Below are 17,413 nucleotides of genomic sequence, written 5' to 3' on the forward strand. Positions count from 1 at the left end.
GAATTCCTTGAGAGATAAAATGGTGTGACAAGCAGAATTTATCCTGTGGACATCAATACTGAAGCTTCACAAAGTTAAAACTAGAACTTGCATATGTGCTGGTCCCATATTGTGGGTATGTTCAGGAGTTCAGCAATAAACAGAACATGAAAATGTGTTTATATTGCCATGAATTTGAATTCTCCATGAATGTAAGCAGAACATGTACAGGCAGATCATGTGGAAAAGCCAATCTTCAGTTGCTTCAACTACTAAAGTTCCTAAGAGCCTGTTTGATTTATGTTTATTACTGAAATTTCCATAAACAGCTGTCATTCTCATTTGTCTCAATACTGTCATTCATGATTGATGTTGTAACTCTTTGCAAAACTGAATAATGAGAGATAGAAAGATACATAGGTATGTACCACCTTTGTATAATACCAGAAATGGGATTTTTCACTTAATACCAGAAATATAATCCATCTTTAACATCAATGACAGGAATAACATAGACAAACATATACATGTATGTAGATGCCAATCCACTGACAATCACACCTAACATGGTGAGAGTAAATGTTCTGTCAATATCTGTGACTTTAAAAATGATAGACCTCAAACAATGGAAGAACTAAATATCTAATATGTGACCTTTGCCTTTATCACTTCAACACTGTTGTCCAAATGTCATGTAGTATCATTTAGAAATGAGACATTGATAAGCTCCTCCCAATACATCATGCTAGGCTACAGTCCCAAAGAAAAGTCAGGGATGCAAAGGATCCTGCTGAGTCAGCTCAGGTCACCAGTAAGGACTTGAAAGTTGCCTTTGTTCTGCCTGCCTTATAAAGACTGTGGCTTTGCTTCCCCAGCACAGACTTGGGAGCAACTCCAGAGCCTCCTCCAAGATGCTGGTGGTCCTACTGACAGCGGCCTTGTTGGCCCTGAGCTCAGTTCAGTGCTCAAATGAAGGTACAGAGTAGGGGAAATGGTGGTACAGTGACATGGGGTTGGGAGGAATAGAAAAAGATGAATAAGAAACCGAGGCAAAGAATCAGGAGAACAAGTATTAGATCATTTACATTACCATTTTACCTCTAGAACTTAGACTTTACTTATAGTATAATATAATCATATAGTCTTGTAACAAAATACTGTGAGTGCATTTATGAAAATACCTTTTTGGTGGTGGGTGATGGAGGGCAATGTGCTACAGTTGACAGAGGGAAACACAGTTCTTAAGTTGCTATGAGAAGCAGAGCTGAAGGATTCTGGTATCTGTTTAGAGTACAGAGAAAAATGAAGGAAGTAAACATGTACCAGAGGTGTTTTTGAGAAGAGGAAAAAGATAAAAAGATAATGAATGTGAAAGTCTGTACAAAATGAGCTTCAAATATTGTGAAATATTTTTTTAAAAAAATATTATAGTACATGTGTGTGCTTGCAAAATTGTCAGTGTATGCACATACACACATGCATACTTACATATATATATATATATATATATATATATATATATATATATATAGAGAGAGAGAGAGAGAGAGAGAGAGAGAGACTTTGCTTGCATATTCACATTCCAGTCCACATGATTAGAGGAACTGGATTCAGGTCATATGGCGTGTACATTTACCCACAGAGACATCTTGTTGCACTTATTTCAATATTTTAATATCCCATAGGCAATATCCATTGTTGTGCACATAGGACTTAAAGCAGTATTTTTTCTCACTTCAATGCACATAATGCCTGTGAATATATCAAAAGGAATTGTAGGTCAAGAAGAAAAACATAAATAATGTAAACCTGTGATATTGAAATTCCCAATTTAAATGAAGACTAACAGTAAGGGTTGTCAAAGCTAATAAGGAACAAAATAGTGGTTGCTAAGGATCATAGAAACCATTTGGCAGCGTTATCTGCAACCTTACCTAAGAATGAAATTCTTCTTCGTGGATGTGAAGCTGGGGTTAATGTCCTCTTCACTGGGAAGCCTGAAAATGTGATAATTAATTTAAACTTATTTTGTACTTATTTCTAGAGACCATCTATGAAGACACTTTTTTGCAACTCTCAGGTAAAGCCAGATTCATCCTCTATGGAACTTCTAGGCAAACTTTACTTTTCTCAATATTTGGCTCTGTAAATTCTCTGTATCATTTTGCTATTTTATGACATAATGTGAGATAGTTTACCCTGAGACATATAAGTAAGCTTCCCAACATTGTATCTAGGACCTTGAGTGGGAATATACACCGGAAGAGAAGAAATCCAGGTTTTATAAGAGTAACACTTTGTCTTTCCCCACATTGACTCAATGCCTTGCATGTTATGAGCATATTAGGTATCCTCATTTAAATGAAATCATGGCACTACGGCTTGCTCAAAGTATTCTTCATTCACAAGTGACTAGAAGTAGAATTATATGCTAATGCACTAGATACAGAATCACACACTCTCATGGTCTCCCATATTTTAAAAGTTAATTTTTACTCATTTCTGTAGCCACAGCTGAATAATACATAAAAATTCACTTCATAACAATTGAATGAAACATCTTTTCATCTTTTGCCTACATTTCTTTCTTATCCTCCACATGATTATAAGAACTTGAGCACCATGATATATTTAGGAATAGAGCATTGCTGTCACAATTTTGCTATTCTGCCAAGTTCTAACCAGTGACATTAACAAATCTTTCCATTTTCTACACTTCTGTCTGAAAATTGAAAGGAACAAAATATCCTCTTTTATGCACCGAATTTAAGAAAAATCTTTGTTCAAAGACTTGAGACACAAAAAAGATCATATTGTTATATTGTTGAATATAAAATTAAGAAAAAGTACAACAAGGCACATAAAGTTGGGGGGTGTTGTGAGAAAGAGAAGGTGTGAGTCCCTCTTCTATTGATCTGCAGAGGAAGAGCAGCAAAGACAGGGCCCTGGTCAACCTCATCAGAGACCCCCACCTGGAGAATTACCCCCGAACCCTTCTGCATCTGATGAAGAGGGTGATGATGACGGTGAAGGAGAAGGAAATGCACCTGAAAGACCACCCCAGCAGGGAGATGAGCACCAGAAACCTCGCCCTCCTAGACCTGGAAACCATCATGGAGGCCCTCAGCATGATCGCCCTCCTAGACCTGGAAACCATCATGGAGGCCCTCAGCATCATCGCCCTCCTAGCCCTGGAAACCAGCAAGGTCCACCCCCTCAGGGAGGCCCACAACAGAACCAAGGCCCTCACCCTGGAAACCAGCAAGGCCCACCCCCACAGGGAGGCCCACAGCAGAACCGTCCTCCTAGACCTGGAAACCAGCAAGGCCCACCCCCACAGGGAGGCCCACAGCAGAACCGCCCTCCTAGACCTGGAAACCAACAAGGCCCACCTCAGCAGGGAGGCCCACAGCAGAACCGCCCTCCTAGACCTGGAAACCCACAAGGCCCACCCCAACAGGGAAGTGAGGAACAGACAAGTTACCTGTAGACCTTTTATGAATGACCAAGAGGTTCCTCAGTAGTACAAAGGTAATAACATATGTTATCCTTCACACCAGCTCCCTAACTCTAGAGATCAGCACCCTCTTTCTAAAGGCATAAATCATATATACATCCAAAAATTAAATGGCTCCTATAACCTGGAATTCTATAATGGCTGTGATTTAAATTCACTCTGCATCAAATGCTTTAACTCTAAAGGAATTACAAATCCATAGAAAAGAAAAAGATACTTCAGGAAATGTTGGAATTGCCCATTGTGTTTTCTTCTCCCTGACCTTTTAAAATTTATTTATTTCAGGTGAAGTAGAGGACAGATACCTTTAATGTCATTTCATTGGAACAATGATGTTGTAAGTGTACCTTCAACATTCTAATAAAGCATTTAGCAAGCAGTTACTTTTTGCTGTTTCTTCTTCTGAGCATGAGTAGTGAAATCTGTGGCATGTGGTCACTTGCAAGGTGATAATAGACCCATTCATTCACTCACTTATAGAAGGGCCCCTCTTTCTCCCTTTACCAATCAGTCATCCATCAATTGAGAGACTCCCTTTCCTCTGTCTTACCTGGAGTTCTACCCACATCTTTGCTGTATTTCCCAGGCTCTTGTGATGGAAGCAGGGCCTTATGGGGAATTGAAATTTTTAAATTGTTTTAGTATATTTTGGAACAGTTTTCAATCTAGTATTCTTGGGTTTGTAGGTATTCATACATTTTCTTCACATTTTGTGAATCTTAATTAAAAATTAACATATAAAATGGATACAAGTTGGGTGGTGATGGTCCAGTCCTTTAATCTGAACACACGGGAGGCAGAGGCAGGCAGATCTCTGCGAGTTCAAGATCAGCGTGGTCTACAAGAGCTAGTTCCAGGACAGCCTACAAAGCCACAGAGAAACCTGTCTCACAAAACAAAACAAAAAAATGTATAGAAGCTCTAGTGACTGCAGAATCCTTAAAACTTCCATAATGTTTGAGCCTAAGTTCACAGAAGCTAAATTTGCTGTTCTTTAAATGTTCTCTTTGAATTTTATTGCTTCACCAAGATCAGATGCTTCTCTCCCTCCATCCACACAATTCTTTATGAAAACTTGAGTGATTTTTGGAAGTAGCATAAGAGTGGATTCACAGAATTGAAAATTCTGGTCTTTCAGGCATATTTACATTCAGTCTTCTATTTTTGTTATTCTTTGGATGACCATTATTCCACTATAGCAGTGAGAAGTGTAGATAGAATGCTAGGATTTAGTAAGGTTCGTATGCGGTATCATAGACATATGTTAACCACATTCATCTACAACTTTAGTGAAACTGTGTATCCTAGTGAAACCACTCATTTTCATGATTGTCAGCATTCTGAATTATTCATCAAAATTCCTTGTGTTCCAGATGAGTGCCCTGCTTACTTTTTAGCAGTTTGTTGCCCAAAACAAGATTGTCACCAAACCTAATGACTATGACTTTTTCTTTCATAATTAGGGAGGAAAATATCTTTGGGAAGTCCTAAGAATATCTGGAACCTACCTAATTAACCTGAAAGACATAGGTTGGGGTTAGATGTAGGAAACATTTTGGAAAAAATCATCAAATAAACCTAATAATACGCAGTTCCCTGGTGCTGCAGGACTTTCATTAAGCACAGCACTTGTGAGGCAGAATCAGGTGGATATCTTGTAGTTTGAGGCCAGTCCTGCCTACAAAGAGAGTTCCAGGACAGTCAATTAAACAGAGAAACCCTGCCCCTGAAAAGAACAACATTGTGGTAATAAATACATGTTAAAAAACAATAATACATAAATAATCAATACCGTAAATTACTCATGTGGACAAATATTATTATGCAAAAGTGTTATCAGAAAAATACCTATGTTTAGCTCATTGTAAGCCAAAAAACTAAAAGGAAGACCCTTAAGACAGTAGAGAATAGTTTTTTTCATATTTCCTTTGTGTTTAATATCTTAGCATCATTGTCTATTTCAATCCTTTTTTGTTTTTGTCTTTTTGTTTTTATATATTTGAATTACAAACAAGATTGAATTACATGACAATCCCAGTTCCCTTCTCCTTCTCTTCATCCTCTACCACCCACCCAACTAAAATCCTACCTATCATATGTCTTTTCTTCTAATCTACACCTGACTCAACCTTTCTGCTTCCTCATGACCTCTGCATCCTTCCTTTTCTTCCCTTCTCACTCTCATAGCTTCCTTCCCCCTCTTCCCATGTTCTCAATTTGCTCAGGGGATGGTGACCCTTTCCCCTTCTCCAAGGAACAAAGTTTGTCTGTCTCTTTTAGGGTCCTCCTTGTTTACTAGTTTCTTTGGCAATGTGGATTGTAGGATGGTAATCCCTTACTCTGTGTCTAAAATCCACATGTGAGTGAGTACATATCATGTTTGGCTTTTTGTGATTGGGTTACCTCGCTCAGAATGGTTTCTTCAAGTTCCATCCATTTTCCTGCAAATTTCAAGATTCAATTGTTTTTTCTGCTGAGTTGTACTCCATTATGTAAATGTACCACATTTTCTCTATCCATTCTTTGGTAGGGGGGCATCTGGATCTTGTGGTAGACTCATTCCCATTTTCTTGAGGAGTCGCCATACTGATTTCCAAAGTGGCTGTACAAGTTGGCACTCCCACCAGCAGTGGAGGAGTGTTCCTCCTTCTCCACATCCTCTCCAGAAGATACCAGAAAATGGAAAGATCTCCCTTGTTCTTGCATAGGCAGGATCAGCAGAGTAAAAATGGCAATCTTACCAAAAGCAATCTACAGATTCAATGCAATCTCCATCAAAATCCCAACACAATTCTTCACTGACCTTGAAAGAACAATTCTCAACTTTATATGGAGAAACAAAAGACCCAGGATAGCCAAAACAACTCTGTACAATAGAGGAACTTCTGGAGGCATCACCATCCCTGACTTCAAGCTCTATTACAGAGCTATAGTCCTGAAAACAGCTTGGTATTGGCACAAAAATAGACAAGTAGACCAATGGAATAGAGTTGAAAATCCTGATATTAACCCACACACCTACGAACACCTGATTTTTGACAAACAATCCAAATATATACGCTAGAACAAAGAGAACATCTTCAACAAATGGTGCTGGCATAACTGGATGCAAACATGTAGAATACATATAGACCCAAGCCTTTCGCCCTGCACAAAACTTAAGTCAAAATGATCAAAGACCTCAACATAAACCCAGCCACACTAAACCTACTAGAAGATAAAGTAGGAAATACCCTTGAATTAATTGGTACAGGAGACTGCTTCCTGAACATAACACCAGTAGCACAGACACTGAGATCAACAATTAATAAATGGGACCTCCTGAAACTGAGTAGCTTCTGTAAGGCAAAGGACACAGTCAGCAAGACAAAACGGCAGCTCACAGACTGGGAAAAGATATTCACCTACCCCACATCTGACAGAGGGCTGATCTCCAAAATATACAAAGAACTCAAGAAGCTAGTCTCCAAAACACCAAACAATCCAATTAAAAAATGTGGTACAGAACTAAGTAGACAATTCTCAATAAAGGAATCTAAAATGGCTGAAAGACACATAAGAAAGTGTTCACCATCCTTAACCATCAGGGAACTGCAAATCAAAAAAACTCTGAGATACCATCTTACTCCTGTCAGAATGGCTAAAATCAAAAACACAATGACAGTCTATTTCATTCTTTATATGGTTGATTCATTTAAACTTTGATAATTTTATACATGTATGCATCAGTTGTATCCATCCCCAAGTCCCTTATCTATATTCCTTGACACACCCAACATGTAATTCAATATCATTTCTTCATATCTATATTTGTATCGATATCTGTACATATATATATATATATATATATATATTCAACTATACTGCATATTGGAATATTGATAGAAGAAAAAAATACTCCTTAAGCCTTCTAATTCCTCATCAATGCTAACATGTAGCCTAAAAATATTACCTGAAGTCTGTGATGTACACAACTGTGTCTTTGAGTACTTGTTAGACTTGTTTGAGCCCTGGACTCAAACACCAGTATATAAATGAATAAATCACTTTGCCTATATAAAGTTACTTAAAGTTTTAAGGAAACTATGTTTAGGCTTTCAGATTAAAATTCCAACATGATTTTGTGCTTTTTAACAGATAAAATGAGCATCCACTCTTCTCTGAAGTTCATTTTATAGCAAAAATCAGTCAGCGTGCATTTTCTGCTTTTCTTGTAGTTGCCTGACATAAAGTAACTTAAGGGGGACATATTGTGTCATGTGTCACATTCATAATGCACAGTATGATCAAATCAGGTGAAGATGATTAGGTCCAAGCCTTTTATGTTTTATTTATTTTATGTGAATGGGTTTTGCCTTTTTGCATGAGTGCATACCACATGCATGTAAAGCCTAGTGTGTGCAAAAGAGAATCCCCTGGAACTAGAGTTATTAAGAGTTATGACTCACCACATGGTTGGCCAGAGCTAAAGCCAGGTCCTCAGGAAGAGTTACAAATAGTCTTACCTGCTTATGTATCTGGCAGCCCCAAAGAAATACTAACGTTAACATCAGTTCTTTACATAAAGAGAATATTTTACACACACAAATGTTTATATAAATTGTGTCATAAAAATTAGGGAATATTCTCATCTTTTAAGGCCCCATGATCCTTATTGTCTGAAAATAGCATCGAGATATAAATGAAGGATATATCCTGGCCTCTGATTAAAGTATATTGTTGGAGTTGAAGGAACATATACAGTATATCTAAGTGATTAAGGGGATGGTCCAGAAAAAATACCATCTGTCATCCCAAAACTACTTCACATAGAGACTGCGAACAATTCCCTCACAGGAGATAATGATTACTGAGTCCAGTAATAAGGTCTTAAGGCTGTGTGTATATAATACACTTTACAATTTCATAAACACCCTGTCACATACCAAATCTCTCAAAAAAGTTATAAGAAGAATAAGTAGGTCAATCCCCTGAGTAACTAGGGCATTCAAAATACTATATTGATGTCAATCCTCTCTCAAAATACTAGTTTCCATGAAAAATAAACTTTTTTCAATTTAGGAGATACTTAAAGAAAGCCTTTGTATTTGCTATAATGTGGTAGTAATTAATTGAACACACCCTAACTTTCCCATCTTGGCTGATGCAAAAATAAGGTGCCAAGAAAAAAAAAATGTTCAGACGAATATAGCCCTAGTATTTGATTATTGTTAAAAAAAATAGTGCCAATTTGGTTGTTCAAAGCTATGGAGTCAGCACTAAAATCTTATATAATCAAATAATATAGTACATGCTAATCAAGTTGTATTTATATACTCCACTATATACATGCATATATACATACAAAATATATTATATATATATATCACATATATAAAACAACAATTAATAAAAGAGCTAATTTCCTCTTGAATCTCAGAAGTAGCAGATTAGAGAGCACAAGGAGATGAGAAATATTAAGACTTAAAAAGTTTCAAATTTGAGAAAGCATAAAATATTTGCAAAAGTTTGTACACCTTTGTTTGTGTTCCTATAAAAGAAAAGCATAATGTACATAGCTTACATTCAAGTAGCTTACATTCTTCTCACAGATAAGAATAATGGACATCGTAGTGTAGGTACCATTTTCTCATTACTTTCACACAAAACATAGAGCAAAGACAGCTTTGTGTATAAGGACTAGTCTAATATCACTGAACTTGCAAGAAACACACTTCCATAAAAGCTCACATTAGAGTTTCTGATTTGAAATTAAGTATTGTGAGAAGAAAAATATTTAGACTACTATCAAGAAAAATGTAATGAAAAATTTCTCAAAAATGTCCCAGTCAAATACATGATAATACAGACAAATATAAACTGTTGAAGACTAATGCAGTGGAACAGATTTTCTACACAAGTTAAAAGAGTAAGTGAAAACAGAAAACAACCAAATTACCAGAGCAATCAGGAAGAAGAACCATGTTTTAAAAAGCCTGATGAGGAAAGCAAAAAGAGATTAAAATACCATATTCCCATGACAAATTGAGGGATGATGCTTTAGTTTGTTTGGAAGAGAATGTCAAGACAGGAGTGTTACAAATATAAACATGTAGGCTGGTTGTTTTGGAAAAGGAGCTAAAGTAAAACTGTACTCAGGATAAACTTTCTTTTATTATTAATTTTTATTTAAATTAAAAATATTTTCTTATTATATATTCAAATCCCTGCTCCCTCTCCCTCTGTTCCTCCCTCCCACCTATCCACACCCTAGGGATTGTGAGGCCTTTAATGGGAGAACATAAAAATCTGTCACATTATTTAGGGCAGGACCTAGGCCCTCCTCCACGTATGTAGACTGAGAGAGTATCTCTCCATAGGGAATAGGTTCCTAAAGCCCATTCCTGCACTAGTGATAAATACTAGTTCCATGCCAGAGGCCGCATAGACTCACCAGGCCCCCCAACTGACACCCACATTCAGGGGTTCTGGTTCAGTCAGAATGGGGATTGTGAGATCCCCAATTGCTCAGGTCAGTCATTTCTGTGCATTTCTCCAGCATGGTATTGAACCCTTTGTTCAACATTCCAACTCACTAAACCTAGATTTCAGCAGTTCCACTCAGTGTTTAGCTGTGAATATCTGCTTTTGCTTCCAGCAAGAACTGGGTGAAGGCTCTATGATGCCATTTAATAGGGAAGTCATCAGTCTCATTACAGGGGAAGGGCATTTAATCTATTGCTTAGATTCTTAGATGCAAGCATAAACAACAGAATATACAAGATGGAAGAGAACATTTCAGGTGGTGAAGATACACTAGAGGAAACAGATTCATGGAACAAAGAAAATCTTAAGTCCAACAAATCCTTAACACAAAATACCCAGGTAATATGGGACACTGTGAAAAGACCAAATCTAACAATAATAGGTGTATAAAAGGCAAAGAAGCCCAGCTCAAAAGTGCAGAACACATACTCAACAAAACCATAGAAGAAAACTTCTCCAACCTAAAAGAAGGATATGCCTAAGAAAGTACAGGATAAGCTCTCTTAGGAGAGTGTCTCAGAGCAATGGGGCAAGGACAACATTGGGCCTTGAAGTGGAGTAGAAATTCAGAGAGACAGAGCATCATCACAGAGAAAATACAATGACATCTTGAAGGGAGAGAGTATTTTCTCTATAAAAAGCTTGAAAGGAACTTCATTAGGAGAGATAACTTGATGTGGGAGATTAGGAGAGAGAGTTCTCCTCTGCATTCTTGTAGGATTCTTGAAGAAACTGACTGACCCATCCACTTTCAGAGAATGAAAAGAAAGAAAAGAGGTTTTCGTGGGATGACTGAAGAAATATCTACTCCACATGATTTAGTATGGGCTGATTCACATTCGATGATTCACACAGAAAGGAAGTACTTAGGGGATGATAATTTTATGGAGGAGCAGCTCTGCTTGTTTCTCTCTTTACCACCAGTATAATGTGCTCAAGGTATAGCGTGCGCTTAGGACGATCTGTAGTAAGGCTAAGATTTCTTTATTCAGATAAACACCAGCCAAATGCAAGCCAGATCGTGCCCAGAGGCAGCAAGCTAGGAAGGCCAGAGAGAGAAGGGGTCTCCACCTGTCCATGGCCCCTTAAGAATCCCCCCTTGCGTCATCCTCCATCTCCCCTGACAACGCCCTCAGGGGCGTGGCCAGGCACACCTGTAGGGGCTTCTAGGAGGCGGGGCTACACACTAGGTTATGAGATTCTACTGAATAATATATAAAAGCCTTTGTTGGACAAGTATGACTACTTCAGTTCAATTTCCAGAACCCTTTTCAAATGTAGGAGAGCCAGCTGAAGAAGGATGTTCTAACTTCTGCATATGAGTCGTGGTGTGTATCTGTCTGTGTGTACATGCTCAAGTGCATACTGCTTGCACATCTGAACACACATACACAACTAGCAAATGTATAAAATCCTAAGGAATAATTTCTTCTCACGCTGCCCTTCCCAAGACTACAAATAAAGTTTTATTTGAATCAGAGAGAATTAGCTACTAGCACAAATGTATTTTAAAAGTTGAGTCAAATGCATTTTAAGATCATTTCCATCAATCCTTCTCCCCATTACAACTCCTGCTGTGTCCACAATACACTCTAAATTTCATACTCTCTTATTAATTATTTTATACACATATATGTGTATGTAAGTGTAAAGTGGTGAACACACATATAAATCCATTTATAACTATAACCTGGTGAGTCTGCTTGTCTGTGTGTGTCTGTGTGTCTGTGTGTGTGTGTGTGTTTGTGTGTGTTTGTGTTTGTGTTCTGTGTGTGTGTGTGTGTGTGTGTGTATCTGTCTTTATCCATATGAGTACAGGTATTTGAGAAGGTCAAAGGGTGATATCCATTCCTCTGGAGCTTAAATTACAGGTGATTGTGAGACACTCAGTGTAGATACTTGAAAGGGAACTCAGCCACTCTATCAAGAGGAAATGCCCTCAGCCTCCAAGTCATCTCTCTAGCCCCAAAGATGCACTTATCTTTAGTCAGTGTAACAATCATGAAAAATAAATGTGGTACTAATGTTGGACCCATGGTGAAATGGCTGTCATTTCAGAGGAATTATTGGTAGCTGTTAGGGTTCCCCAAACACAGAAAGACTTAGATTTACTGTTAGATTTCTAATCCTCATTACCTCAGAGTATGATTGTCTGTCCATTCTTAATTGAGTGTTTAAGAATCAAAATTAGGTATTTAGATAATGGAGTCTTTCAAGAGTATGCTGACAAACAGACATAAAAAACACATGATCTCAAGGGGTATTTTATGGTAACACGGCTTTAAGGTTTCCTTCAGGAACCAGGGGAATAGAAGGCTTTAGAAAATGGACCTTGTAGCACAATCTGTGTATGATTTGTTGCAGATTCTTTGAAAAAGAATATGAAGTAGTAGAAAGTAGAAGGGAGAAGTTGTGGATTCTATGGGGGCCACTATGTCCAAGGTACACATTCCTGACATGGATGACTTAAGGGATCTAACAACCTACAGGTCACTAAGAGCCTGGGGCATGCTGCCTGTCCTTTATCCTAACCTTTACTGAATGTCTTTTAGGTGAGTTGTTCCCTAAATTGTTTTGATTATGCCTCATGAGTTCATGGGTGATATTTTGGGGAGAGTTAACAAAATGGTCTGTTTCACACATTGTCAACACTGAACAGGTTCAAGGAAAGAACAACATTTCAGAGAATCTGCTGTTCCTTTCTAGGATGCACCAAGCCAAGGACAAAGTTGCCATCTCCCTTCAACTGCCTGTTCCAAAGTACACACACATATCAGCAAATGTACCTAGCTATCACTTATGCCCCTTGTCTCTGACTTCACTTTCCTTCCTCAAAGTCTAAAACTGGTCTTTGGGTGAAGACCAGCTACAATGAATATAGGAACTTACAAATATAGGAATATAGGAACCAACAGGCCTTGTATTTCTGCAGTTTTTACAATATGTATAAAAGCACGGGATTCAATTCAGCTTCATATAATATGGACATAGACAAACAGCATGAAAACTCAGGCATTCATAGCAAAAGACACATGGAACACATTGGAAAGGGGGTCGGCTCCAAAGCTACACAGAGAAACCCTGTCTCAAAAAACCAAAAAAAAAAAAAAAAAAAAAAAGATGCACAATCATATGTCCCTCAGTGATTTACCTTCATCCAAGTCTCTTCAGATTTCCTACACACACACACACACACACAGAGAGAGAGAGAAAGACAGAGACAGATACAGAGACAAAAACAGAGAACACACTTTGAATTGAACAATTACACAGGTATTGTACAAGGTCATTCATGAAAAGAATGTACTCCATGCTCTTGAATAAGAATATTCAGTTAAATTCTATAAATAAACAAAATATTGGCCAGAACAATAGAAAACAAGACATACTGTAACTAAATAATGGCTTGTAGAGTGCACAATGCCTTTTCGAAAGTATTAAAATTTAAAATTAAAATGAAACAACACAAAGGTAATATTACAGGTGCCTATGTGGTGGTTCCCTATGATCACCACGTTTAAGACAGAGTGGGGAGAACAGCAAAATTAGGGCAAAATAGGACCAGTTACAAAAGTAAAACCAAACAGAAACATGAAGTAAACACTAATACAAAGATGAAGGAAAGGAATTGAGGGAGAGCGCAAAAGACAATGAGATGATAATTACTATGATGGTTGATCACAAATATATCCACCAGGAATTTCTATTAGATCATTGGTAACAAAACTACAAACAATGCACTATGCTGCTGATGAAGATGAAGATAAAAATTCAACAGAGAGTCCAGCACAGCAAGGAGGAAATCAGCAGCATTTTCACTCTCCTCATGAAGTCATGCAACTTAGTAAGGCCCACTCAACAAAAAAGCCACCAGCAGAATCACCTTCTTCATAGTGCCAGCAAAAGCCACATCAGCATGAAGGAAATGTTGACCAAGTCATAATTTGAAATTTTCCCATGGACAGGAAACATAGTGGCCCCATTCCACTGGACCAATAAGAAGCATCAGCTCCTTTTTGTAGCATGAATAATATAAACCCAGAGACAAGTATTGGGGCTCAATTAAATATAAAAGAAAGCAGCAAGTCGCTATCTCTTAGCTCTACCTCAGACTGAAAGGATGATCCTGGCTCCATAAAACTACACCATGAGTGGAGACTGTACACCTGGTCTCAGAACCTGCTGCTGTCTTATATACCTCTCTAGTACTAGGACTAAAGGCATGTACTATTACTGCCCACTCTATGGCTAACTAGTGTGGCTGCTGGACTTGAAGACCTGCCTGGCCTCTCTGGCTGCAGATAGCTTTGCATTCTGATCTCCAGGCAACATTTATTAGATCATTAAAAAATATATCACCACAATTCCCCTTTTTGTCCATTACAAAAAGGCTATAACTAATAAAAAACATGTACAATAAGTAACATAATAATATGTAATATATATTGGCAATCAGTACCTCAACAATATCAAGTCCATTTGCATTTGACAGATTCAGAGAAAATACTCCATAATCTATCCTATCTCGTTGAACCCAAAATCTAGTATCTAATTTCCAGTATCTAATTTGATTTCTATTCTAATTTGCATTAACAATTTATTATATATATATATATATATATATATATATATATATATATATATCAAACTTTTATCCTTACACTACTTTGGTTAGTTTCTTTTCTATGTCTCATAAACAAGGTAAACTATAAATCTACTGATCTAACCTTCAACGCCCTTAGACTTGAGAAGAAAATAATATTAACAGTAGGCTGTAATGGTGAGCAAGTGAATCCCCCAAAAAATACAAGAAACAACAAAGACATCTGGTTGCTGGACAGTCACCCAAGGTTCTTCTTCATTGTTGGTGCATATATCTTTCAACTATAGTCCTCGAATATCTGACAGACCTTTCTGTGAAGCAGGTTTTTTGGATGACTGTCCAGACTTGTCTTGGCAAGGTTTTGCAATCACTTCCTTTTGTATCTGCTTCTCCAGTTTGGACAACATACTTCCAGCAGTCAAGACAAGGGCACCTTCTTATCCAGTGGCTTACTTTTGTCACAAGGAATGGAAACTCCATGTGGAGCTTCTTTGAAGCCCATCATCTTTTCTGAAGAAGATTGGTGCTGCCATGAGCAAACATGTCTCATTGTCATGAAGAAAAAGGATATATGTTATTAAAACATCTAAAATGTCATATTTGGTAGATCTCTGAAGTGTTTGAAGATGATTTCTCTAACTAAAATACATGTCTGTTTCCCCTTGAAAACATACCCAATGCGACTACAAGTTCTATTTTAAGAAGTGACTAAGCACTAAACTGCATTACCTTATTATCCTATAGAGTTGGTAATAATAACTTCCAAAGACTACAAATTTGCATTACATTGTTAAATGAGATATATAGGTATAATATCTTGAGCAAGGTTTGAAACATCCAAATGGATCAAAGACCTCAACATAAATCCAGCCACACTGAACCTCTTAGAAGAGATAGTGGGAAGTACCCTTGATGAATTGGTACAGGAGACAGCTTCCTGAACATAATACCAGTAGCACAGACACTGAGATTGACAATTAATAAATGGGACCTCCTGAAAATGAGAAGTTTCTGTAAGGCAAAGGACACAGTCAACAACACAAAATAGCAGCCCACAGATGGGAAAATATGTGCACCAAATTTGTATCAATAGACAAAATTTGTATACAAACTACAAAGTTCAGTCCAATGTTAAATTTTTAAAACTGGCAATTGCTTTTTGAAAGTAGATTCAATAAGCTACTTTTTTATCTTCTCATATATACATCCTCCCTTTGTCTTTTCAGAGTAGATTCAATAGTTTACCTTTTTATCCTATCATATCAGTATCTATCTGTATCTCACTTTTCTCTTTTCAAAACAAGAACCCTGAATCTAATCTCCTTTATTTAGCTTTTTTCCTGACTGTTATCAATAACAGCTTGTACTCAATCCTTGTAACAATGACAAAAATCAGTAATACAGTGAAAAACAAAAACAACAACAACAAAAAACCCCACCCAACCCACGTCTCAAAATGTAGGCATCAAGTTCTTCTATTTATTCCTGCTGTCTGGGGGTTATGGCACCTTTAGAGAATCCTGAAAAGAAAATTTTCAGTTAATTTCAAATTCGTGGGAGAGATACCTGTATCAATTTTGTCCAGTCTCTGCATAATGGGAAAGTGTGGGGCTTGTCTGAAGTCCTGGCTAGAGTAGTCTGTGAGGCTGGGTCATTTCAGCTTGCTTCTTCAAAATTATTCTGAGCAGTTTATAAAACACAGATGATTTTTAGTTAGTGTTTCAGCTTAGTAGAATTATTATTGTCCTGCTTGAATCATCTTTTTGAAGACTTGGAAATTGCATTAGATCAGAGTTTTTTCTTTTCTGGGTTTTTTCTTTGTATGCTTATTTCTCCAAAGGTCTTTAAATTCTTCAAGATTTTGTTTTTATTTTACTAAAAAGATGAAAACATAACTCTGCCCAACCCCAAATTTGGGGAGACTCCTAGTATAATCTTTATGAAATTTGATTTATATTTTATTCTGAATTTTTTTGTTCTATCATCTACAGGTCTTCTAGAATCCAGAGCAATATAGGTTCTTACACTAGGCATTAAGTTCCTCAATTGCTCTGAGAGGAAGTTTCCACAGTGATAGGAAATAACAGAGCTGGATTTGGCCCAGAGGCCTGAGATTGGCCCCTCAAAAGTTTTCTGATGGCAAAGTATTGCCTTGAAACTCTCTTGTTGATAAACTTTCTTTATTAGTCCAATGCCTGCCTTTACCACACCTTCTGCATATTCCAAGGGAGGGGCATTACGTTTGGATAATGTTTACAAATAGCATTGTTTCTGGTATGCCTATCTTACCGTGCCTTTTAAGATGACCTTGTTTGCCACAAGTAAAACATTTGACATTTCTATTTTTCTTCAAACTTCTGGAAATCACCTCTCATATGCATGCATCATTATGGTTATTACCTTCAATACTGGTTGCTTCCCTAATCCGTTCCTCCAAAGGTGATAATATTGCCTTTAAATGCCTAAATATCCTTTTGCATTAGGCATTAGCGTTTTCAAAAGCCATACTTTCAATTATTATTTCTCTAGCTTCTGAATGTGGTACTGTTCTATTTACTGCTGATGTCAATCATTGTAAGAAATCCATGAAGGCTTCCCTTGGGCCCTGTATAATTTCTGTAAATTGCACAATTTTCTTTCCTACAACTCCAATTCTCCCCCAAGCATTCAGAGCTTCTGCAAGGCATAAAGACAGGGGGTGGTAATCATATAGAGATTGCCTTCCTATAGTAGAATAATCGCCTTCCCCAAGAATTTTACATTGGGAGATTTCTAACCCTTAACCTTTA

General features: G+C 37.3%; 1 protein-coding gene across 1 annotated transcript; it reads left to right on the forward strand.

Annotated features, from left to right (window-relative positions):
* Nucleotides 1-890: 890 nt before the first annotated feature.
* On the forward strand, nucleotides 891-3,469 carry LOC100772505 (acidic proline-rich protein HP43A). The gene is made up of 3 exons (XM_027429974.1): nucleotides 891-954; nucleotides 2,024-2,059; nucleotides 2,901-3,469. The coding sequence occupies exons 1-3, from the start codon at nucleotides 891-893 to the stop codon at nucleotides 3,467-3,469; spliced, it is 669 nt and encodes a 222-aa protein (XP_027285775.1).
* Nucleotides 3,470-17,413: the final 13,944 nt, after the last annotated feature.

Source organism: Cricetulus griseus, chromosome 8, assembly GCF_003668045.3.
Source record: "Cricetulus griseus strain 17A/GY chromosome 8, alternate assembly CriGri-PICRH-1.0, whole genome shotgun sequence".
NCBI lineage: Eukaryota > Metazoa > Chordata > Mammalia > Rodentia > Cricetidae > Cricetulus > Cricetulus griseus.